The 25150-nt window shown below is 39.5% G+C and overlaps 1 protein-coding gene across 4 annotated transcripts in view; it reads left to right on the forward strand.

Moving 5' to 3' along the window:
- LOC131577204 (protein ELYS-like) overlaps positions 1–25150 on the forward strand; it is a 41612-nt gene that overhangs the window by 14314 nt on the left and 2148 nt on the right. For 2 of the 4 annotated variants that reach the window (XM_058834728.1, XM_058834727.1), the window contains exons 8-34: positions 2819–2969; positions 3682–3814; positions 3901–4082; positions 4548–4609; positions 5439–5567; positions 7513–7603; positions 7689–7778; positions 7966–8106; positions 8867–8971; positions 9092–9185; positions 9488–9611; positions 9717–9773; positions 10957–11103; positions 11843–12030; positions 12166–12349; positions 12448–12579; positions 13102–13249; positions 13335–13485; positions 14021–14128; positions 14608–14803; positions 15678–15872; positions 17076–17505; positions 18033–18132; positions 19072–19178; positions 20343–20503; positions 22310–24101; positions 24874–25007. In XM_058834728.1, the coding sequence (XP_058690711.1) occupies positions 2819–2969; positions 3682–3814; positions 3901–4082; positions 4548–4609; positions 5439–5567; positions 7513–7603; positions 7689–7778; positions 7966–8106; positions 8867–8971; positions 9092–9185; positions 9488–9611; positions 9717–9773; positions 10957–11103; positions 11843–12030; positions 12166–12349; positions 12448–12579; positions 13102–13249; positions 13335–13485; positions 14021–14128; positions 14608–14803; positions 15678–15872; positions 17076–17505; positions 18033–18132; positions 19072–19178; positions 20343–20503; positions 22310–24101; positions 24874–25007 (5532 nt within the window). The remainder of the gene's footprint in view (positions 1–2818; positions 2970–3681; positions 3815–3900; positions 4083–4547; positions 4610–5438; positions 5568–7512; positions 7604–7688; positions 7779–7965; positions 8107–8866; positions 8972–9091; positions 9186–9487; positions 9612–9716; positions 9774–10956; positions 11104–11842; positions 12031–12165; positions 12350–12447; positions 12580–13101; positions 13250–13334; positions 13486–14020; positions 14129–14607; positions 14804–15677; positions 15873–17075; positions 17506–18032; positions 18133–19071; positions 19179–20342; positions 20504–22309; positions 24102–24873; positions 25008–25150) is intronic. The other 2 variants (XM_058834729.1, XM_058834730.1) reach the window with 2 other exon arrangements.

The following is a 25150-nucleotide window of genomic DNA, read 5'->3' on the forward strand; positions in this document are numbered from 1 at the left end:
AAAAATACCTACAATGTCTCTGCAACATTGATTCTGAAACTCAATAGCTGTAAAGATTACTCTTCTTATAAGTTTTGAATAGGCTGTCTCTGAAATCTACTCTTAAAGCCAGTAAAAGATGTACATGTGATGTACAGTGGTATGATTTGTTCAGAAGAATCTCTAAATTTTTAGAACTGGTTCCAGAGATGCTGTGGTATAGAATAGATGAAATATAGAAGAGGTATTATTAGATCTCAGGTAATCTAACAGAGGCAGGAGGCACCTGTATAATGTTTAATTCTATTTAGCAGTATACATGAAACACTACCAAGACGTTTTTGATGGGAAAGTGATCTTGCAGGTCTTTCCTCCTATTTGACACTTGCTCTTGTACGTTCTCAGTAGCACAAAATGAAATTGATGTAATCCTTGGACTGTGGTTCAAAGATTCCTTTTTTTTATTTTGACTTTGAGTTTTGAATTTTTTGAATGAGTTTAAATTTTGTTCTTTTTTCCTTTTGTCTGTATAGAAGTGCCTTCCTGATTTGCTTTTAAACAGATAAAGGTTAGGTGTTCGGAGAAAGTGGTGTTTAAAAGACATCATCTATCACGGTGATGGAGTAATAATACTTCAAGTGGTTCACCATGTCTGAATATACATGTCATATCTTTATGTGCAGTTTTTAAATGACAGAAATGTGCAGTACTCTAAGGAACAGAACACCGTGTTTCTTTGGGGTTTCTGTGGTTTTGTTTTTTTTTAAAGGGCTTTCATTGCAGTTCACTCCTGCATCTTCTAGTGCTCTAAGCACTTTGGCAAGTTGATAGAAGAAAGTTTCTTTAATCTTCTCAAGATTTGCTTTTGAATTTCAGTTTTGTTTTATCCTCTTTTAAAAGTTATGTTTAGCTACAGTCTTAGCAATGACAAAAACATTACCTTTTACTGTGTGCTGCATTGGGGAAAAAGCAATTGTCTCTATTTCTCTCGTGGCTACTACATTTTTCCATCTGAACAATTTAACATTAAAATGTGAGTCCTCGAACTATTTGGCAGTTATTTGTCTTGGTTGTCTTTTCTGAACAAGATGTGACAAAGGTCAGTTTATACCTCAGAGGGTTGAAACGTTTCATCAGTCTTTAAAAATGGGTTTACTAGAAATTCCAGTTGACGCTTTTCAAAAAAAAAAGCACAGAAAGTGATGAAAAATATTACTGGGTTTGTGACCTGGAAAACCTGTGGTGTAGTTCAAGTAAGACTTGGAACCCTCTACAAACAGTAGTACATTCGCAGGCATGTGTTGAAAGATTATAACAGGAAACCAATCTTAGAAGTCTGTTGAAGAGAGCTGAACATCTGCACCCTCTGAGGAGGAAAGACAGGTTCCTCAGCTGGCCTACAAGATAAACCACTTAATAGTGTAGTCTCATGCTGAGTCCTGATAGCATCTACTGCCAAAAAAATCCCCCCAAAACAATTCTTAATCCCTCCCCAAAGGATGCATCATGACAGCATCTGTGCTCAACAATGGACACTTAAGTGATGGAATACTTGTGGTCACAGATTGGTCAGAATGACATAATGGCTCTCTGCCTACATGACTGAATCAAGCTTCTTGTTGGTCTTCAGTGACATAAAATTTAAGAGTTGTTCACTTTTGGCAGGACAAGCTTGAGTAAACAAGGAGAAAGTAATCTACTGATGCTCCTTGTTCACTGAGTAGAAGTCACAGGAGTTTAAAATACTTGTTTGCTTACAGCAGTGCTATATGTCCCAGGAATCAGATTTGAGGCTATGAAACCATGTATCTTTGACTTTATAGCATGGTGAAAGTCACAAGTGGAACTTTGACAACATGTGGCACTGTGTTTTTATAAACATGTGTCAAACTTGAGTCTCTGTTGCCTTCAAGTCTGGCTTAAATAAGTAATAAAGTAAGAAAACTGAATAATACACTTAAATTAGGCTTTCAAAGACCTCTTTTAGATCATCTCAGCAGTTGCTGTATCTTGCAGATCACTTCATGGTCATGGAGCATATCCTTACCTTTGTTCTGCACAAGGCTTGTGTACAGTCCCTATGTTCATATCAGAGTCTGACCAGTGCAACTTCTTTGAAAACTGTCCTGTTTAACTGGTCTGGAGCATCACTGCTTAATATCTTCTGTGCACTAGAGTTCCTTAACTTGCTTGCCCCATTATGGAAAACTTAAAATATGTAGCTTTGATTAGGAAGTTGTTATGGCAGGAACTATTTAGTATTACTTTCTACTTCCCCTCCGCACTGAATTTATGTGGGAGTGGCTCTTCATATATGAATGAAAGCTGAAATTTCTAGGCATTAAATTAATGCTGGACAGGTTTATGGGATTTTAGTGCTTTATCTTGTGGAACTGTCTTTCGGAATCATGAACTTCTTGTTCAGGACATCATCTCTAAAATTAGTTTTAGAGATTACTTATCCTACAGTGAAGATGAGGTTCTTTGCTTAGGGTTCATGTTAGTTTTCCAAAGAGATGGTTATGATTTTTCTTGTCTACCCTGCATATATCTGTTACTTCCAAAATTCCTTAATAAAATAGTGTCAACTCTGCATGCTTCAGAGCAAAGTTTTGCTAAGGAAATGCTAATATTTGAAAATGTGCAAAGCCTTTTCAGCCAATATATGTTAAAATTTGACACTTAATTCTCTTGAATGTCAGATGTAGTTTTTATTTGCTATCAGAAATAAGATCATTGCAAATAAACAATACAATATGCATGTTATATTAGACATATACATTCTTTCTTGTTAGGTCTAATGAAAATTACTTTTTTTTCCCCCCCCTCCCCCATCCAGGGTTTGGAATACTGTGATGAAAGGTACAATTTAGATCTCACTGGTGGAATCTTTCCCTTGAGAGGGCAGACCAGCAATACTAAATTACTCAGCTGTCAAACCATAGAAAAATTTCGCAACCATGCTGACAGAGAGGATAGCGTTAATGAAGGTTTGTTCTCATGTCTCTGCTTGATTATTCTAAACTACATGGTTTGGAAATCTAAGCAATGAATACTGTTCTATACCCACAGTCTTAAATATTCATCTAGCTGACCTTGCTGGGCTTATTTAAAAAGTAAATTTGTTTGCTGAACTTATGTGGGCCTTTTTATCCCTCTGAACATCATTCATTAAGGAAAAAAGTAGTGCTTGTTTTATATTTGCTGGGTTGCTAGAGTAGTATATGTGGTCATCTGTATAAGGCTGGTCAGTCAGTTTGTTCTGCCAGTAGTCTGCACTGAACAGTAATACCATTCTTTCTATTGCTTAGGAATGTTATCTGAATTTTTTTTTTTTCCTGATCAAATCTCTGGCTGCATCCATTTTGCACATGGTCACAAATAGTGCTCCCCAGGGCTCAGTATTGGAGCCAGTTCTATTTGATATCTTTTTCTGATGATCTGGATAAACAACTTGATGAGCTTATAATAGTGTATTTGGTTTGATGTGGAACAGATACAATTTGAACAAGAAAAAGAGGCACTTTGACTAAAACCACATCACATGGATGTTTGCTCTGTATATTGTTTTTATCATTACTAATAAAGGGTAGTGTTTCATGAGTGAAATAACAGAATTAAGCCAAAATAGAAAGTGATGGTTTAAAAACAGCAGATATCTCATATTTTCTATGACAAGGAACCATGTCTTGTCTTTGACAGTAATCTCTCCTGACACCAGTGTATCAATCTTCAGCTGGCAAGTGAATACCTATGGTCAGGGAAAACCATCTACTTATTTGGGTGTGTTTGACATCAATCGCTGGTATCATGCTCAAATGCCAGACTCACTGAGGTAGGTTTTAATTAAGTGGTTTCAATATCCCTACAGAGGGTTAATTTGAAAATTGCTGTTGAACTTATGCACTTGTTTTCTTTAAGGCCAGAAGAATTCCTTCATGATTGCCCCTATTTTGCACTGTGGTCACTGGATCCTGTAATAAGCATGACTTCTCCAAACCTCATTTTGGATATTCTGGTACACGAGCGTAGTCTAAGTCGGGGGGTTCCTCCTTCTTATCCACCACCTGAACAGTTTTTTAATCCAAGCACCTATAATTTTGGTAGGTATTTCACTGCTTTTCATTTGAGTAGTGACAAGGTTCAGTGGAGGTCAAATGCTACTTGGTGGTTCTCTTTCTTGTTTGTTGCTTGTCACACAAAATCCCAAACAAGAAAAGCCCCATAAACCTTCTCAGACCTGGTTACCTTGTCCTGACAAGGTGCTTACTCTAGTGAGACGTACCTGTCAAGGCTGCTGAGTTTTGGGTTTGGGAGCTTCTGTAACATAGCCCAGGAAGGGCTGATGGTCATCAAATGAAATGCCCAAAGCACAGCACCTGGGTAGCAGTTGAGCTTAAGTTTCTACAGACAGAGAGTAACTAATTTTTAGGAAAGTGTGTCAGTGATGTGATGAAGGAAAGGGGTGCTGGAGGCTTGTCTTTTAGACAAATAGAGCACTATTTAAAAAGCATAAACTGGTGATCAGGTAACGACATCTGTCAAACGTCTGTTCCTTGTTCCTGCAGATGTGACGTGCTTGCTCAACTCGGGAATTGTTCACATGACTTGCACCGGCTTCCAGAAGGAGGTGACTTTTTTGTTTTACTGTATTTCCATTGGGACTGTCAAGAGATGAACCTTTTCTAACTTTTCTCTTGCAGTGCTTTGAGTGTCAGAGACCACTTTATGCTCACACTGCCCACCTACATGCATATCCTGCCAGTTCCATGCAAATGGTACAGCCTGTTTTAGGGAGGCAAGAGCAGGGAGTGAATGGCTAGAAAGGAATGCAGCATTGTTGTAGTAGGAAGAGAGAGTGTGGTGGAAGTGGGGGAAAGTGTCTGCTTCTTTGTATAGTGTGGAGTTAGGGTTTTGACCCCCATGAACTTGAGAAAGGAGGACAGCATGGAGAATGGGAAAAGTGATTAAACTGTTTAAGAAGAAATGCATGTTTTTTCTCTCAGCCTTGGCCAAAGTGTAACTTCTGAGGCACTGCACAGCTTGTGACAAACCCTTTCAAATTAAGTTCCAGCTCACTAAATGTACTCATATAAACTGTCTTCCCTGCAAACAGACATACAGTCTTTAAAGGAGTGGTTTGTAGTTGTATTAGTTTTAACTTCTACTGAATGTATTTTGTGTCAATGTTCAGCGAAAAGCAAGGCCTTTGTATTGACAAACAGGCTGAAAAATACTTCCTTTTCTTCAGCATTGCAAGGGTTTTTTCTTCTATAGGATGTGTTTTTGGAAACTGGAACTGTAAGTGTACTGCTGTGTTTAAGACTCTACATAGCAATGCTTAACCAAAATTGCTAACCTGAAGCCTGCTTCTACTTATGCAGCTGACAGTCTAAAGTGATCCAGAACCTTAGTGATTGGATGTTGTCTTAGCCTTTGTATTTTGATTGATGTTTCAGACCCTGAAGTTTTTGAAGAAATCTGGTCCTTTAATAAGTGAAGCCATTCATGACAGCTACACTCGGTGTCTTGTAGCTGGCTTGCTGTCTCCAAGACTGGTTGATGTCCAGCCATCCAGTCTGAGTCAGGTGAGTGTACGTTGGGGAATTGAGGGGGAAATACATCCATCTTGTCTGAAGGCTGTAGTGGCTACAAGACCATGATTTTTGATTACAAGCTGGTCTGAGAGGCAGGTTTTGACGTATATTTATCAGAAGTAATAATATTCTTAGATCCAGTCTTCTGACTGGGAACGGCCCTGAGAGGTCTGTCTTTAGTGAGTTGGCTGTAAATTCCACACCACACGTTGGCATGTGGAAGCATTCAGTCACTGCTGGGCATGTGCATCGGAAAGCAGCTTTCCCTGGGAACAGCCATCGTCCTCTTCATGCCCTCAGTGTCTCAGAGCCTTGGATGCAGTGCAGTATGTGGCACCCTCAGATGCTTGCACTATTGCAAACAGCAGCTTGCTGCACTAGACATTATTTGCATCCAAGGAAGTGCTAACCAGTTGCAATTGTCTGCTTTACTTGACAATTTCATCAACACTTCCTCTCATTTTCCCTTTATCTAGGCTTTTCTGCATCCTCTCAAAGCTGATCGTTATCTCTGTAGCCTTTGCCTTGAGCTGTGGTAGTTTGATTTCCTCCTCTTAGACTGCCCCCTTGCTGCATCACCTGTACCTCTCAACACTGCTGCATTTTGTCTGTCACCACAGTGGCTTCACACCCCTCTCTCATGGGTTTTCCATTTTTGGTGCAGCAAACTTAGTCTCACATCTGAAGAGTTTCATGAAAGAAGGACCCTTTGTGATGAACAGCCCATCTTCAGGCAGGGGCAAAGCTGAAGGGTTGGATAATCGTCATGGATGGAGTGGAGCAGAAAGCACTGGGAAAGGGAGAGCAGTCTTCCCTCTGCCTTCATCTTCCTGTCTGTGGGATTCTTCACCAGACTGTGGAAATGTGTCAGGAAAAATAGCACTTCTGCGTAGTGTGGTAGTTAAAACAAATTTGGCAAGCAGACCCAGCCCATAGAATGCTTGTTTTGCAAGCCTGATGTAGGCTCTTACATTCTGATTAGATGATGTCTAGTTCTGATGTCAACTCCAGTTGGCAAGTAACTTGGAAAAGCAAGAAAATTTATGATGACCTTTGCTGGATTGTGACTGTGTGGTTCAGAGACTACGTTAAGCAGGGATTGCTTGAGAATACTAGAAAGAAAAATTTCGGAATTAGGGTCAAGTTACTTGGAATTTTGTTTGGTACCCTAAGTAGCATGTATTTGGCATGTTTCCTTGTCAAATACATTTTCAGAAAATGATGGAAATATGTCATATGTCTTCTCATGTGTATAAATCGCTCTTAAATGTCATGATCTTACCTAGAAGAAAACTTTAAAAATTTGTTTTAAAAAAATAGAGGGAAGAAAACTTCTATGCAGAATCATTTAATCTTAAAGAAATGTCTGAACACTAGCGGGAATGAGCTGCTACATTATTTCCCATGTGTGTGCATGCCTGTGTATTATCCTTCTCAAGGACTGCTATGGCATTGTAACATAATGTTTTGGCTGTCAAAGCTGCTTCATGTCTTGCTAGTCTTGGGAGCTGCTTGGCCTCACCTTCACCGTTTCCATGCAAACCCAGTGGTGTTTGCTCTGTTCCCTTCACGTGTTCCTGAGGGCAAAGGGGTGTGCACAAAGTGCATAATGAGTATTAGCAGATGCTGTTACTGAAAATAGTTAATTGGCAGTCAGTGAATGAAGACTGAAATGCTGAGGCACAGAACTAGAGATTAGAACTAGGCTGTGTGAAGTTGAAATGTCAGAAGAAAACTTTCCTGTGTTCCTCAAACCAGCAAGCAGTCCGGCCTGTGGCTAGAATTAAGAAAGAGTCAAGAATGTGGAATAGTTGCATTTGTGCCATTGGACTTTGTGATGCCCAAATGAGTATCCAGTTAGAAAGAAACACTTCTGCGAGGTCCAGATAGGAAAAGTATGTGGGGTTGTGATTTTGCTTCTGTCTGTTCTGTTCAGGAGGAGCAGTTAGAAGCAGTGTTGTCAGCTGCTGTGCAAACAGGTTCTTTAGAGCTTCTGACGGGATGCATTAAACACTGGACTTCAGAAGGTAATGCTGCTTACATTGTTTTTATGTTGTGTCTGTTTGGGTAAGAAATTGTGGCTTCATGTCTTGTTTGTTTTCTCGTTTAAAGAGCAGCCAAGTTCTGCTGGAAATTTACGGTTTGTTCTTGAGTGGACGTGGAACAAAGTGATCTGTACAAAAGATGAACTGGACCAAATATGTGAGTACTGGTGTAGTCGCTTTTGAAACGTCGAGTCATTCTTTGTGAAGGATCTTCTTGAGTAATCTGCCAGTGTATGCTACTGGATCTTGAAGTGGTTCTTTAAGTCTCCTGGGGTTGTTTAAGTGTCCTTTGGAAGTCTGCAGTTGCTGCGCTGACTGATGATTGAATATTCCTCCTTGACAAGGTGTTCCACTGTTTGATGGCTCCTGCAACTTCATTGATCCACAGACATTACAGTCCCTTCAGCACTGCCAGCTGCTTCTGAGCAACCTCAGCACAGTCCTGAACTGTTTTCTAACAGAAGCCCGAGAGCTTACTGAGAAAGGTTGGTGAAAGCACTGCTAGGTCTTTGGTCTGACTGCTAAGATTTGGAAGGATGCTTGAGTTATAACTGAGGAGACACGAGCTGTTGCTGTGTTGGATGGTTGGGAGAGAGCCAGGTTGAGCTGGGAGGAGAGGCTTAAACCTGGGAAGTTGGGACTTTGATTGAAGCCACTTGGAGTTCAGGGGAGCAGCTTGTTGTGCCTGAGTAGGGGAGGTAGGGGGGGCTCCACGGATTCAGCACTGAGCTGAGTGAGCACCTGGGTGGCAATTAGAGCAACTGAGTGTGGTAATGCTGAGAAGTGCTCCCAATGGTTGGCTAGCAATTGATAGTTGTGTGCAAATTGCTGGGAAATAAAAAGGCATCCAAAATGAGTAACTTGTGAAGCAATTTCCTTGAGATTTTTAGATGGTTTTTGTTTGTTGTTGGCATATTAAGGGCAAAAGAAGACTCTCGCTTTGCTGAATTAAAAATCTCCGCTGCATGGAAAACAAATCTCTGAGTATATCTAACAGTTTAGGCTTTTTTTTTCAATTCTAATCTTCAGTGATTCTGTTTCTTAGTAGTGATTGGTCTATTTTAGGGATGGGGGAGGAGGAGAATGGTGTTTTTTTTCCCTTCAAATTCATAAGTGATCCAGAGGGACAACTACAAAGACAGGTTTCTGCTGTGTTTGTTTGCTCTTTCTATTGGTTCTGCACGGGGAGTTTTGTGAAATGAAAGGAATTGCGATGCTCAAATCATGTTCTGCCTTTATTTTTAGGTTTTTCAGACTTAACAAATAAGCAGGTGGTAACCAGCCTCATTTCTTTGTATGCACAAGTGGTGATCTGGTTCTGTCGATCCAGTCTCCTTCCCGAGGGTTTAGGTAAGCAGAACATGTAGTACCAAAACACTTGAGGTTGTGATTTCTGTCTGTTTAGTCGAAAGTTTTAGTTAAAAAATGTGGTCTTACTTCTTTTTCTTGCTTTCACTTTATCACCTGTAGATGATCACATGCATTTGTCTAGACCTTTCTACAATTACCCTCTGATTCAGAGCTACTATACGGGTCACCGACAGAAACTTGAGCATTTATCAAGGTAAGACTTAGAGGAAATCCCTAGAATGCTGCCACTGTCAGACTGTGAGAGTGGTTATTTTTGCAGTTACGACCCTTTGTCTGTCTGCACTTCCTTGGCATTACACGTATCAGAGCAAGAAAGCAAACCTGGACTGCAAAAGGTCATTGCAACTCTTCTCTTGGATTTGTGCTTTGGACTCCTTAATGGATAAGTTCATTGTGACCCAAGGACCATCTTTCCTCTGACTCAGGAATCTGTGACCCTGAGAGGCTGGAATGAGTGTTTTACTCTGTCCAAGGCCTTGCTCCCTTTTGTTGCAGAGGAAAATGGGATTCTGACTGCTTGATGATTGATGGAATGGTTTCCCAGTTGGGAGAGCAAGTGGAGAAGTTGTGGCAGAGAGATGAAGGCGGCACTGGGAAATACCCACCTGTTAGTTTACATGTGAGTGTTCTGTTCACTGAAAACCCCAGCAGTAGCAGCAGTCCCCTAAAGCCAATGATTGTGAAAGACAGGAGCATTAGAAAACCATTTCATCTTTCATTTCAGGCACTGCTGGATCTCTATTTGCTAGAAAGCATTGAAGAAAGTGACAAACATGCAATTGTATCCTTTCCAAATTTTGTTAGTATAGTATGGGCATATAAATAGTCTTTGTGAGCACGTAAATGTATGTCTGTCACATATGTGGTTAACAATGCTTTTTATTTAAAGCCTCAAACACAGTGTGAGTGAACACATTTAGAATAGAATTTATTCCTAGGTAGAAACAATGCTTAATTTCCTTCTGGATTAGAATTTTTCTTAATTCTGTTTTAAAGTGTTTTGTTGCAAAGCCTTTTCTCATATGATAAAACATTGAATGCTAAGTCGTATTCAAGAGAAAAACCTTTATTCTTCTCAAATTTTAACACAGTTCCTAGTTTAAGTGTATATAGCATATGACTGCTTGTTAGAATGATGCCCTAAAATGTACTGTTTCAGAGCAAAAGGGTTCGTAACAGTGGTTTTCCAGTAGCTGATTTTTTGCCAAAATAATTTGTTTCCCAGCCCAGCTAATAGTGTTTGCTTTTTTGTGTGTTAAAAGTACAAGCACACAGAATAATAAAGAGGGGGTTGAGAACAGTCATTGGGTAGAAGCCTGATTTTTAGGCTGCTGGAACATGCAGACTCACCTCTGTTGTTTGTTGGCTAAGATGGGAGCCTGGAGAGCAAAGGAGTTTAAAATGGTTGTAGTTCCAAGCTGTCTTACTCGGACACGTCCCTGACATGGGATGTCAGAAAGGGAAGATGCCACTTAGAGGGAGGGATCCACATGCAGTTTTAAACACAGTTTCAATCAGTCAGTGCTAAGTTACATTGTAAGGGCACCATAGCTTCTGTTGTTTTGTGAGTCAGGAAATGCAGAAAATAAAACAGCTGTAGAACTTGTTGTCTTTAATAATTAAGCATTGGATGTTCAAGTGTGTTGAGTGTCCAACTGGTAGCTTCACTGATGGAAGCAGAAGCCTGAGTTTATAACAGCAGTTACAAATGCTCAGTATCTGCCTTTTTGACTGCCTTACAGAAATCCACCAGGGTTTCTTTCTGGAAGTTTATTCAGATTGCAGTTTTGTGATTAGGACCTGACTATTGATATAATAAGTTGTAATAGCTTAGAAGAGCAAGATCAATACATTAGGATTTTCTGCTTCCTCTGATTTTAATATTACTATTTTAGTTTGCTAAATGTTATGTGATACAACTCTTTGGTCTTAGCGATTTATTCACCTTAATGAGATACTCTCAGACAATTTACTTGCTGCTGGATATCATGCATTCCTTTCCAAATAAAACAGAAACTTCAATTGACTCCTTTCCAACTGCCTTTGCTATCCCTTGGGGTCTTGTTAAGCTTATTCAAGGGTTTTGGCTCCTAGATCACAATGATTATGAAGTAAGTATGAAACAATTGAGTTAGACACACATTGCCCTTCAGAGCTGTAGTCAATAAAAATATTTTTAAAAATTGGTACTTAGGATCTGTTGGAGCATTAGAAGCTTTTTTGTAACACTGCTCTGACATCTTCAGCAATAAGTTATGATTTGAAATTTTGCTTTAACTACTTTTACAGAAATTGCTTAAAACAACGGTGTAATCAACTTTAATAATGCTTAATATTTGAATTTTCATAGCTGTCTATGTTTAGGTTTTCAGCAGACTGGTTGGGCACTGTTTCTAAAAGAGTGTTTTGGGTACTTGAAGCGTGGAAACTGTGATGGTAGCAGGAAGATTTGAGGCAAAAGACTGTAGAAGTGACTTTTCAACCTAATAGCTATTCTCCCTGATACTGAATGTTGTTCTTGTCACTGTGTCCATACAACCAATTTGTTTTATAGCGTAAGTTCTCTAGTAATGTGTTTATTAAAAGCGATGTCTGTACACAGAGTTTTGTGAACTTAGCAAAATCTGAATTGCTCCTCCTAAAACATTTACTTAGTTCAGGGTGGCTGGTTTTTTTTTTTTCCTGCAAATACTGAAGAATTTTTCCTGATATGTCTTGGATAGAGTAATTTGTTAGTGAGACATCTAAGTTTGTCTAACCCACATCCAGCCTTGCTGCAGGAAATTTTGTCTGTGTTTGTTGCATGGGTGTGAGTTTCTGTGGTAATTCAGCTGCTCTCAACTTGTCCAGAATTCCCTGGCCCTGCTCTTTCATCCGGCTACAATCAAGACAGTGTCATGGCAACACATGAGGATAATTCAGTCCCTCATGTGCCAGGGAGAGCACAGGCGAGCCCTCAGGTACATCCAGATGATGAAGCCATCGATGTCCAGCAGCAGTGAAGTGCGGCTGCTCCTCACTGTGTTGTTGTCCAACAGGTAAGGAAGTCTCCCATTGTTTTGGCACTCAGATATTGGGAAATGTGGAGGAGTGATGATCCAAATGGGGCTCCCGTCCATTTCCTTTGATCTTTGAATGAATAGCATCACTGTGGGGTGTCTCTCTGGCTCCAGTGTTCCCATTCCTTTCCATGTCCAAAACCTGAACTGCAGGTGCATGGTGGAGGCTTGGAGTCTGCTGCAGCAGCACACCACGAAGTTAAACATAGAAGAACTGCTGAAGTACATGTATGAAATCTGTCAGGAGATGGGGCTCATGGAGGATTTGCTGAAGCTGCCCTTCACAGACACAGAAAAAGTGAGTTTGGAGAAGAAACAAAAAAAGCCTTCATTTTCTCTTTGGCAAGAGAAGAGGCAGAATCGTAATAGATGCATGAAATGTGTTATTTCTCACAGGAGTGTTTGGAGAAGTTTTTACAGGCCAAATCTGGTGTTCAGAACCGTGAATTCCTCTTAGTCCACCATCTGCAGCATGCCAACTACATCCCAGCACTCCAGCTGAATCAGTCCATGAAGGCCAGTCTGACGGTAAGGATAGACATTCTGCTTTGAAATTATGAATTAAATGTCACACGCACCATGGTTGAATCCAGTTAACAAAGTTTGTTTTCATCTGTGGAAAGAAATAGGTATCTTGGCTTTTCATTTAGTTCCTCAGATCCCTCTCATGTGTGGTTTATTTATGGAAGTTTTTTGTGTTAGTCTTCATTCTACAGAAACAAGTACGTTGTATGTTATGTCTTCTTTCTTGATTTTACTTGAGAGCAGTCTAGCTGCTTCACAAGTAATAATTGCCAAATGGGTTTTAGTTGTGAAGTTTGGAGTTTGGGGTTTTTAATTTTTTTAACTAGTCTTTGCTGCACTTATGCAAAACTACCAGGTGAAATTGGTGTGTGCTCCTGGGTGGAGCTTGCTGTGGCTCTGTGCAGTGGATTTGTTCTCCTTTGTCTGTAGAGCAAATTTAGTCCCTAGTTAGAAAGAGCAGGTAGTTGTGTGCAATGAACTTCTGGTAAATTGTGAACTTCTTGCTTTACACATTTCCTTTGTCAGAATGATCGTGATCCTCGCTTGAGAGAGAGAGCAGTTGCCAGAAATTCTCTGTTAGACCAGTATGGCAAGATCCTTCCCACAGTTCAAAGGAAGCTGGCAGTAGAGCGAGCCAAGCCGTACCGTTTGCCTTCGTCGGTCTTAAGAGAAGGTAATTTTAGAGAAGGGAAACACGATGTGCAGGTGGCCATCACTTGGATTACACAAGGCTGATACTCTTCCCTCTTGCTTTACAGTCCCAAGGCCAAAGCCTTTATCCACAGCAACAAGGCAAGCTAATGCAGGAAATGTACATACAAGAGCAACTTTCATCAGTAAAGTGTTGTCCAAAATTGGAGAAGTATGGTTAGGAAATGAGCAGAAAACAAATATCTCACTATATGATAGGTAAGCAGCCTTTCATTAAAATGAGTCTTGAGCTATGTGTTTGGAGAGGGAGTCAGAGAGTGAATGAGTGGTAGGTGGAGAGAAGGAGAATTCAATTTGAATTCTGTTAAGTTTTTGGTGGGAAGGTGCACATGAATAAAGCTTTGTTTTGCTTTTTTGCACATACAGTATACAGCATCTAAGAATCAATTCATTATAAGTAGTGTTGGGAGAATTTTTCTGCTATGATAATCTTCTGTACAAATACATGTATTTATATTATGGCAAATGTGTTTATAGTGCTTAAGACAGCTGAAAGTCAAACTGTCACTATCATGAAGCTTTTGGTGTACCAACTTTTATAGACTTATTTGTGTGATCACATACCAGTTCCTGCTTGGTTATTTAAAAATAAGCAGAATAACAAAGAGTGGAGAATTGGCTCATAGTTGTTAGGCGATTGTCCTACATGGAATGCGATTAAATAAACTTTAATTCTGGTATGGTTGGACTTTGAGGGAATGAAAATCAGTTACATTTTAGTTTTCTTGTCTAGTCCTAGAACTACAGAGGCAGCAGTCAGTACACATCCTCTCCCTGCTGCTGAGTTGCCTGATGCATTTCTTGGGACACCTATTACAAAACTTTCTCAAAAGTGTTCAAGGTATAGTAGATCTACAGACTTTATATTTCAAAATAGTATTGTGTATCATATATATACATGTGCATGTGTGTATGCTTTTTTGGTTTGCCAAGGATTCCGTTGCATTTAGTTTTGTATCTCAAAGAAAAAGTCAACTTAGGGACAAAATTAGGTGGACAATTTGAAATGGTCCCTGCATTGAAATGTAGATGAGTTTTCTGCACTGCTGTGAATTAGGTCACTTGTGCTACTTAAAATTGGGGTATTCTTATGTCAGAGATAGGGATTTAGGAAGTTAGGTATGAAATGTAAAGAAATAATGAAAAAATGCCCCAAAGTGCCTGTCACTTGTTTGTGGGACTGATAGACCACCCCAGGAGTGAGATTGTATTTCTTCCAGTTCATCCAGTGTTCTTGTTCTGCATTATCTGACATGATTGCAGCATGCTTTGTTTCATTTATTTATTGGTGTTCCTAGTTTAAAATGTGTATTTTAACAGGTTGCTGGATTTGGTGGTTCGTCCTGTTCCTTCCTGCGCTGAGGCACAGGAGGGGAACTGGCAGTCCCCATGCAGGGCTTCTACTTCTTCTGTGGCGTCCAGCCCCCTGAGATCAAATACACATCGCTCCAGCTCCCAAAAGAATCTTCGAAGAGCATCAGAGTTGAATTTACTAGAAACTCCTCTTGTGGTCAAGGTTTGTATTTTAAAAAGTCAGTAGCAGCCAACCAAATGAAAAACGTATGTGGTTTGTTTTAAGTGAAATCGCCAAAGTAGAAATGCTTCTTGATTGAAATTTTCATTATGCATGTGGTTATTGTATACACAGCCCTTTTGGAAGTGGTAAGCTGGGGACAATTTTTAAGCAGGAAGCTTTTGTTCTCAGTTGATTGCAGTGGAGAACTTGTCCCATAGCTTTGTGTACTAAATTTATTTTCATTGTATGGATCAATTCCATTTGTCCACCTCCTTCATATGGAGTACCATCCATACCAATGAACTAGCTTCATCCTCCTCTTTTGAAAACCTTTCCATACTGTAAGATAATCTGAAATAAGAACAGCTGAATGCTTCTGCATGAAGATGTGTAGGTATTTTTGCAGCCATGTCACTTCCTTTTGTGTGCAACTGATTAATTAGTGAAAAAAAAGCTGTGGCTGTTGCTTTGCAGAATTGCTTTCAGATGCAGTGACTGAAAACGCTGTTGTGCAGAGTAAAGTTGAAGTTATGTGCCTTTTATAAGAGCAGTGTAGGAATTGCAAAAGCTAGTGGAATAGGAGATAACCTTGCAGAAAACAAGATGCCATATCCTTATTTCCTGAAGAAGTAATTTTGCAAAATATTTTCTGTTTTGTTGGCATTACAAAGATGAACCAAGGGAAGTACAAAAAGTATGCATTTTTATCCTTGAAATGTTGATACTTTTGGAAGAACAGTGCAGATGCAAAACTTTCTGCTACTATAAACCCAGTTCGTAATTTAAGCTAATTTAATTTTTGTAATTTAAGTAGAGTCTTCTGTTTTGAAGATTTAACTGGTCTTAAATTAAGTGTTTTTATTTCTTTTCCTAGAGAGCTAAAGTTTTGGCCACATCTTCTGGTTTTCCTGGGTTTACTCCTCAGTCTATTCTCAGGTCCAGCCTTCGCACTACACCCCTAGCAACTCCCTCTGCATCCCCAGGACGATCAGTTACTCCTCCTCTACGAGCAAAGGAACCTAGAATATCTTTCAGGGAAGAGAGCTCACATGCTAAGTGGACTGTCGGGGTAAGCTGGGCTGCAGTTCGTGAGTTTTGCAGGTAGTGCTGTGATTTAATTTAGATTTTAAAGTTTGCCAAAACTCTTTATGCTGAGAATCTGGATTGTGAATCAGAATGGCAGAATTTGTAAAAAAAAAAAGATTGTGTTATGCTAGATATTTTGTAACATCATGTTCTTGCAGGAACATAATCATAACAAACATCAGAGACCTTTGTGGATTTTGTTCAGATGTTGTTAGGACCTCTGGTTGTTCAGAATGTTCGTTCACCTTTCAGCTGTACCTTTTCAAATGGTAGTGTTACAGGAAAGTAAGGAATATAGATGGAGCCTCTTGTTTGGGTTTGTTAAATTTTGCAAATTGAACATCTGAGAAAGTAACAAATGTCATAAAGGTGCATTGACTTTCAACCTGTCTTTTTGCAGTGTTTGGTTTACTTAAATGTAAAAAGAGAGTCTTGATGAAGACAACTTTAGTGTTTTGTTCTCTCAACGCTAAGGTTCTCAGGTTTGCTTCTTGCCATCCATCAGGGATAGCATCCCTGTAGTTTTCACGTACAGTGGGTCCATCTGACCAGCTGTGATCCCTTCTGCTCCTGCAGCTGTGTAGCTGGATTCTGTGGTTCAGCCCATCAGGCAGTTGCCAGCATATGGTGCCCAAATCAGAGGTACAGCAGGGGCATGTGCTGCTATCCCATGTGTGAGTAGCTCATGTATGTTACAAGGAGCTACTCAATTGTAACAAGATGTGTTCCCTCCTGTAGAAATTCTTGCTAATAGTGGCGCTGTGGCCAAATTAGTTTACTTGTTCCATGCCACAGGTATAGTTGAACACCAGCATGTTTTAGTAGTGCATATGTGTTGAAAGGGCAAGCATAGAATAGAGAAATCTTGAGTTGGGATTTTATTAGGCAAAGCTTTGTCTTCCTGAAAACACATTAGTAAACCCAGTGGAGATCCTTGAGATAACATTATGAGCAAGACTGATATAAGATTAATTCTTCAGTGTCGTGGAAGCTTAATAAACAATCTAAAGTTTGATTAATTTTTACATTCAGCCTTAAATCTAAGATAGTGCTAGAATGAGAATTAATTTTTCATTGCCTCACTAAGGGGATGTGTAACTTAGAAATATCAGTATTTGTTGGGGTTTTTTGTTTAGCTTTGACAAAAGGCGCAGACTCATGTTGCTGATCTGAACTTTTATTTCAGGTGACAGAAGACGATAAAGCACTATTTGGAGCTTCATCTGAGCATCATCATGGTTTGGTGGAGGATGCTTGGTCTGAAAGTAGAACTAAACCAGCTCTGTTTACTCTGAGCAATCCTGGGTATGATCATGCTGAATTACAGGAGTCTTTAGAAAACATGCCTGGAGATGATTTGGAGAAGGTGGATGTCAGCAAGGAAAATAGTAATTTCTCTGTCAGATCAGACCAGACTACTTTGGAGTATCATGATGCAAAATCACCTGGTGATTTTGAGGATGATGTCATCTTTATAGCTGCTAAACCAGCTAATTCTTCCACTGAAGAAACTGTTGATGTTCAAGAAATGGAGAAAGAGGAAGAAAGTGAAATGGCTGAAGATAAACCTTTCCAAATGAAACAACTAGATCCTTCAGGACAAAGAAAAGAAGCAGGTATGTTTTGTCCTGTGATAATCTAAAATTCTGAATTTTTCAAATATCTTCAAAAGATTGAATTACTGATGAGTGCAGCAGTTAATGATGAGTTTTCACAGGTGCCCTAGGCTTTTAAAATTACCTCGATGTTTTAAGTCCTTTTTAAGGTGTCGTAGACTTATGAATATATACTTTCCTTGGCTGATATTTTTTGAGCCTATTTGCAGCTGAAAGGCAACAGTATGGGACTTTTGAAAGGGATACATGTTTAAAGCTCGGGCTTCTGGTTATGTTTTAGGGGTACTTCTATAATTTGCAGGAGTTTTTACATTGTTTCACATTGAATTATTTGTTTCCTGTTGAAATTATGCATCAGGCTACTTGTCCTGCTGGAAAGAAGAAAAGGCCATGTATGCATTTGAAGTCTTGGTATTGTTATTTTGTTAAGTCCCTGTCCTAGATGAAATGCATAAACTCATATGAGCAGTTTAAAAGAAGGGATGTTGAGTGCAACAGGGAAGTCATCCAGCTCTTCATTTTTGTAGGATTTGTGGAAGAATCAAATGCTGAATGTCATACCCCTCCTGAGCATAAGTTGGTGTTTAAAGCTGCTGAGGCTGCAACTTCTGGTGCTGGAAATGAAGGGTGAGCTTATGAAGTAGATAAATCTTTGGGTTCACACAACATACAGCTGCTGTTTTTTCTGTGTTTGAAAACTGATGTTGACCTAGGATTAGTTCTTTCCTGTGTTCTTATATGTAAGGGCCTGTCTATTCATTCTGTCTGTGACCAAAAGTAATCTGGCATGAATGTAATGCACATTGACTAGCTGTCAATTTGAGCCTTTTTTCTCAAATCATTGCAGACCCCAAAGTATGATGATTAAGACTTCATCCAACAGTCCCATACAGACCTTGTGAGAGTTACTAAGCAGATACTGTGAACATAAACCCAGGTTTTTTCTGAAAATTGTGTAGTTAAAAATGTATCCTGAGATTCCTGTAACTTCAGTGTGTTTATTTTGGAGTTTGAATGCTTTCTGACAGTATTTTTTACACTTAATTTCTGTTTTCTGTGTGTGCTCAACTAGCATCTATTTGTTTGTGGAAAGGGAAGCTGTTTTCTCCCCACGTACTTTAAAAGCCGCAACTGCTGAGTGATAAATATAATGTCAGATAAAGATAAGTAAAGATAAAGATCGTGTCAGCAATGAGAGAACCTTTAATTTCAAGTGGTAACTTTTACCTGTACAGGCTTTTGTTCATTTGGTTCTGAACCTCTGTTATTGTAGTTGCCCTCTTTCTACAAAAGAGGAATAATACATTATTCTGTAATACACCCCTGTTATTATCTAGTTTTGAATAGCTGGGAAGAATGTTAAGTACTTGATTCATTGCATAAAATGAGTTACAAAGTGAATTACAAATTGAGTCAAATTGAATTTGTTGATAGAGGAATTTCTAATTTTATTGTATTTTTTGTGGTTTGAAACATGAAGATTTTACAGTGAGAAAGTAACTCATGAAGTTCTTAAAGGTTTGTTTTCAAGCTTTATGATAAATTTCTGTCTTTCTTTTCATGAAGTGAAACAACCTACCAGAAGTCTGAAATGACTTCTTCATCAGAAGAAAAAGCTATACTGGTTGCAACAAACCCACAACTCACTGAATCGCCGGAGGCAGACAGTGAATGTATGTTGGAAATGTTCTGTGTGTTAGGGTAACAGACCTCCTCAAATGAAATGTGTAATTTGCCATACCACTGTAGGTGTCTCAGATTGATATAGTAGTAACATGTTAGTGCTGACTTTCATTAGAGAAAATGCCCTCCTTAAAGGAAGTCCTTGTAGAAGGTGCCTAGTGAATCTTTCCATTCTTCATCAAAATATTGTGATGCTGGTAGAACTTGCAGTATTATAAAGAGAAATCAGTATTTATTTTAATGTTGTACACCACTACCAATTTGTGTGCCATGGGGTCTTGCTGCTTGATTTACTATTCTAAAAGATGGTACATCCTCAGTATTCAGACTGAAGCAACTATCTACCAGTGTGTCTTTCCAGTCACATTTTCCTCTTTTTTCCTCCTCTATGGACTTGACAGATGATTTTCTCCTCCTTCTTTCTTGCTGTGGGGCTGCATACTAAATACAGTCTGTAGTCACAGTCTGTCACAGTTTAAACCCAGTTAACAACTAAGCCCCACAGAGCCACTCACTCATTTCCCCTGGGTGAATGGGGGAGAGAATCAGAGAGCAAAAGGCGAGAAAACTCATGGGTTGAGATAGAGACACCTTGATAGAGAAGGCATGGAAGTCAGGTAAAACAATGAATTAATTCACCACCTCTCGTTGTCAGGCAAGTATTCAGCCATCTCTGGGAAAACAGGAAGATGGGTCATAGGAAGACAAACACCGTAACTTTGAATGTCTCCTGCTTCTTCCTTCTTTCACCTGCCTTTTTTGCTGAACATGATGCCATATTTTATGGGATGTCACTTGGGGTCAGCTGTCCTGGCTGTGTCCCCTCCCATCTTGTGCGCTCCCCGCCCACCCACTGCTGGCATGGTGTGAGAAGCAGAAAAGGCCTTGGCTCTGTAGATGCTGCTCAGCAGTAACTAAAACATCCCTGTTACCAACATTGCCTTCAGCACAAATTCAAAACACACCCCCATACCCATGAAAATTAACTCCATCCCAGCCAAAATCAGCACCATGGTTCTTGTTTTGGAGAAAGCCCAACATATGTGGCAGGATGGAGAACCATATTGTTGCTCTTAGTAGCTCTGTTTACTTTTTCTTGCTTGAACTTGTTATTTATGAAAAGGTTGTGGTAAAATTACATAAATCTCTTCTAGCTGTGATAAGTATCCTTGACAGTGAGGACATGGTCAGTACCCCATCTGAAAATCACCTTGAGGGCAAGTGTGTGGATTTACCTGAAGAACATAACCCTGAAGCAGCTGAAGTTGAAGAAGTCCCTGTTTCTAATAGTCCACCAAAAACTGAGGAAATTAATGTAAGTAAACTATTTTCCCTTTTCCTACAAAATAGAAAACAGTTTGCAGATTTTTCAAATGTCTTCAAAAGATTGAATTACTGATGAGTGCAACAGTTAATGATGAGTTTTCACAAGTGCCCTAGGCTTTTAAAATTACCTCTATGTTTTAAGTCCTTTTTTAGGTATCCTGAACCTTATGAATGTATGCTTTCCTTGGCTGGCATTTTTTGTGTGTAGCTGCAGCTGAAACTATAACTACAGCTGACAATTAGGAAACAAAAATGTGTCTGTTTCCTGAGCTGCTTAACACAAGTTAGAAACCTCCATGTTTTAAGGACAGATATGTTTTCTCTTCTGCATTTTCTGTTCCTATAATATGAATGGAACCTGTCAAGACTTAGGCCTTTGACAGCAAACAAAACAAAAATAAAAGCCTAAACTATCTTTTAAAACAGCTAGGCATTAATTTTATTAGCTTGAATTCAAACTTTTTTATTTTACTTAAAAAAATTAGTTCTAATGTTAAAGACAATAAGAGTGACAGGAGTGCAGCTTCTTTGTACTAGTAATCATTTACCAAATGACAAAAAGATGTGAGAACCAAACTCAGAATAATGTAGGTGTTTAGGTCCTTTACTGTTTGTTCCTTCTTCACACAAACATAATTCCCAGTAATGCGCTCATTTTGGTGTCAAGGTATTTCTTCAAGAGATGGAGTCATTTAGAAAGTATGTGTTATCTCATGTAATCCAAGTGACTCCTCAAAATGCAGTGTTAAGTTGTGGGATGTGATACCTTGTTGGAGTCAGAGGCACAGAGTGTGTGCCCTTATCTCTGATACCTGGCTCTGACATCCAAGAAAACAATGAATTTCATATAACACTGTGAAAACAACTAAATAGAAATACTAGGAGTGCAAGTGTGTAAATTAGAGAGTTTTCTTAAGTCACTGGGTGAAAAAGTTAAAGTTTGGAGTTTAAACTAGTTTAGAGAACAGAAGACAAAATGGAAGGTTTAGAGTGTTGTCTCTTTACCTTCATCTTCTTCTTCATCTTCTTCTTCTAGAGGTTTTTGAGTACTAGTAAGTAGTTAGCTAGGGAATACCGCAGTGCAGCACACAGGTGTTGGGTCATTGGGTCACTAAGAAAAATAATTTACTTAGCATTTGTTAATTGGGTAAATAGACATATAAAAAACCTTGAAGAAGATCTTTGTTAGCCATTTTGCACCTTTCTATCTTAGTGCACATAGCTCCTTTTACCTTGTATGCATGTAATGCAGATAAAAGAAGAATAAATAACCAAGTCCGAACAAGAAAAAACTCCCTCTCTCTCATCAGTCTCAGTCCAAGGGGGAAAAGAACCCAACCACAAATGTCCTATCAAGACAATACCTGGCCAGTCTTAAGTGCTGCAGTCAGAACTAGCATGACTGAAGCTTTTTTTAATTGGGGACCCAATTGTATTTTACCCTGTTGGAGGCAGAGTGGGTCACTCTGGCTGTGGAGCAGTGCAGAGGGCATTGCAATGTGATGGTCACTGCCGGTTGTGTACACACCTTGTGTTGGAAAATGCTCCTGGTCGTGGGCGGTGGCAAGTGGTAATTTCTGAACAGCATTATCACAAACAGAGCATGTGAATTGCACACAGGGACTGCTCTGATCCCTGTGTCTCAAATGCATAAACTCTCAGCTGTAGTACAAAAGCACATTGTTTTATAATCAGGGGTGATCTTAAGGGAACTGTCCTCAGTTTCATCTGGCTCCGTGTGAAATGAGTCTGTTTGGTACTGAATGAAGTATTAACAGACACTTTTTAACTTCAGGTTATAGAAGATACCCCAGAACCAGCACCTGAAACATCACCATATAGTGAGCTAGATCCATCAAGTAATCTTCATTATAGCTATGAAAATATAGAGCAACAGTTTGCATGTGATTTGCCTGATAACAAAGACAGCGAATGTGATGCAGCTGAGGGAGATGGAGACCTTTTTCTGTCTCAGAGTAATTTTACCTTAGTTTTGGAAGGAGAAGAAGGGGAAGCAGAGATGGGAGACCCTACATCAGTAGAAGCTTCTAAACCAGATGACACAACAAGAGAAGAAAAGCCTGTGACTAATTTAGGAAATACTGAAAGCCAGGAACATGTTACAAACTCAGTGTCCACTGTAACTGGTGATCAGGAATCTCAAAATATTGCAGAGTCACTCCCATATGTGCCTGAACCTATTAAGGTTGCCATTGCTGAGAACTTACTGGATGTAATCAAAGACACGAGAAGTAAAGAATTTACATCTGAAGTTGTAGAACAATCTATTCATGAAACCATAGGTAGAAAGGTAACTAGATTCCAGAAGGCAAAAGCTCCCTTAACGCCTGTGCTAGAAGCAGAGGGAGAGGAAACCAGCAGACATCATTATGGTATTGCTCCTAGAACACGCACAAGGGGACAGCTGAATAGAAGTCTGAGTGTTCTGTCAGCAGGCACTCAGCAGCTGCTGAAGACAGACAGCCCAGCTCTGCTTGGACTGTCTCCTCGGAGAAGTACCAGGCGAACAAAAGAAGCATCTGAGACTCCCAGACTCCAAACAGAGGAAAATGCTCAAGAGGAGCAAATACCTGTGACGCCTGTTACTCCTAGGAGAGGTAGGAAACCTAAACTGTCCAATTTAGAAAAAACAGAAAGCAGCCATTCCGATGGGCAAACATTGTCTGACAGTACGGGGCCTGTTACTCCCAGAAGAGGATTAAGGAGAGCAAAGGAAGCTGCATCTGAACTCCAAGAAGAGGCTAATGAGGAAACGCCTCTTGCTGAAGGCAGCATTATTGCTTCTTTCACTTCCAGAAGGACTAAAGGAGGAAAAAGTTTAGCTGGAAATCTAGAAACTGGCAAGATTGACACTGATCATAAAGTAAAAACAGCAGTCAGTCCTAGTAGAAGTGCAAGAAAACTGAAAAGCTTTAATTTACAGTTTACTGAAGATACTGTCAAGGATCAACAGGTGCAGCTTAGTGACCAACTCCTTTTACCTGTGCAGAGTAAAAGAGGCAGAAGAAGAAAGATTAGTTCATCAGAAGTTTCAGAAAATTCTGATCTTGATGTGTCTAAATCGTCGCTTCCTCAAACAGAATTTAAACTTCCTGTCACGCCTAGAAGAAGTGCTAGGAAGGCAGCACAGAATCTCTTGGCAGACCCAGAGTCTACCTCTTCTCAGGAAGACATACAATCAGGTGTGAAAGTAGAAGTCCTTGGTACCCCTAAGAGAAGAACTAGAAGAATGCCACACGAGAATCCAGAAAAAATGGATACTCATGAGCAAACTCCTGCAGAGCCAAGTGAGGAGACAACCACACCCAGGACGACCGTAAGGACAGGGCGTCGGGGCAGGAAGAGGAGGTCAGTGTCTGAGGAGACCTCCCAAGGATCTGGTGGCAGTCCTCTGCTGCTTGAAGACATAAATCCCTCAGGACGGGATCAGACATCAAGAGCTCTGACAGATCGTGTTACAAGAACCAGATCCCGAAGGACTGCCATCCATCAGAAAGAGTCTCTTGAGGAAAATGAGGCTTTCCTTTTCTCTCCTCCTCTGACAAAGCTGACAAAGAAATTTGAAGGTAGGTGCAATGTGTTTATATGCAAAATAGGGCATGTTCTCTCTAAACCACAGAAAACATACTGTGAGGGTGGCTTTAAGTATCTTAAAAGAATGTAAGTATGCAAAAGAAAAAATTTGCCAAGAGGCAGTTCATCTTTTGGCTGAAGTCTGTGTGACTGCCTGCTGAGTTGTGGTAGAAAGAGATTATGAAGCTGATCTAAGCCATGAAATTAAATTTAAGATATATTTTTTAAAGGAATTTAATTTCTGTCAGATTTTGAAAACAAGATTATTTGTGAATATGTGATCGCCATCCCTTCCCTCCCAACAGAGAAATAAAGGATATGTGCTTCCAAATTCTGTTCAGTTTTCAAGTTCAGATGAGCTGCATCTTGCAACAAACTGTGCAGCTGTTTAATTGTGATTCTTTTTCATGAGTGTATACTTTGTCAGTGAAATTAGTGTACACAGCAGTCTTCTAATTAGAGTACATGATAAATTTTTTTGAGATGTGTGAGGACTGTTGATGCCTTTGGAGTGTAATATATTTGATAATGTAGGGGCAAGTAAAATCACTATACTTGCTTAGTTTTGTTTCACTATTTATGGTAAAAAAATGAATCCCAAGAGGTGGTTACTAGGGGGAAAAATGCTTTTGCATGGAGTGTTTAAAAAGCTAATTGGACCTTTATTCTGGGAAGCTACTCTGCTCTTATTTGTCAGCTGTAATTTAATATTTCTGTCCCTCACGTATAACATATGTGCACACTAACAATAGTTTGTCGTTTCAGCTGGAAAAACAGACCATCCTGTCCAGTTTAAAGACTTAGACCCAGATTTGTCTTCTCAATTTGTCTTTTCACCCCCTCTTTTGAGGTCAAGGAGAAAAAATGTATCTAGCATTTCCCGAATTGTGAAAGAAGCAGTAAGTAAAAACTCCAGTTGTCCCATGTTCTTGATTTTAATTTTGTACCATTTTTTGAGATTGTGCTTTGCAATGCTTTGCCTTTTTCATTGGAAACGTATCTAAAAAGAGCTTTAAATGAATCAGCTAAAAATTGTATTGTT

Source organism: Poecile atricapillus, chromosome 3, assembly GCF_030490865.1.
Source record: "Poecile atricapillus isolate bPoeAtr1 chromosome 3, bPoeAtr1.hap1, whole genome shotgun sequence".
Classification (NCBI taxonomy): Eukaryota; Metazoa; Chordata; class Aves; order Passeriformes; family Paridae; genus Poecile; species Poecile atricapillus.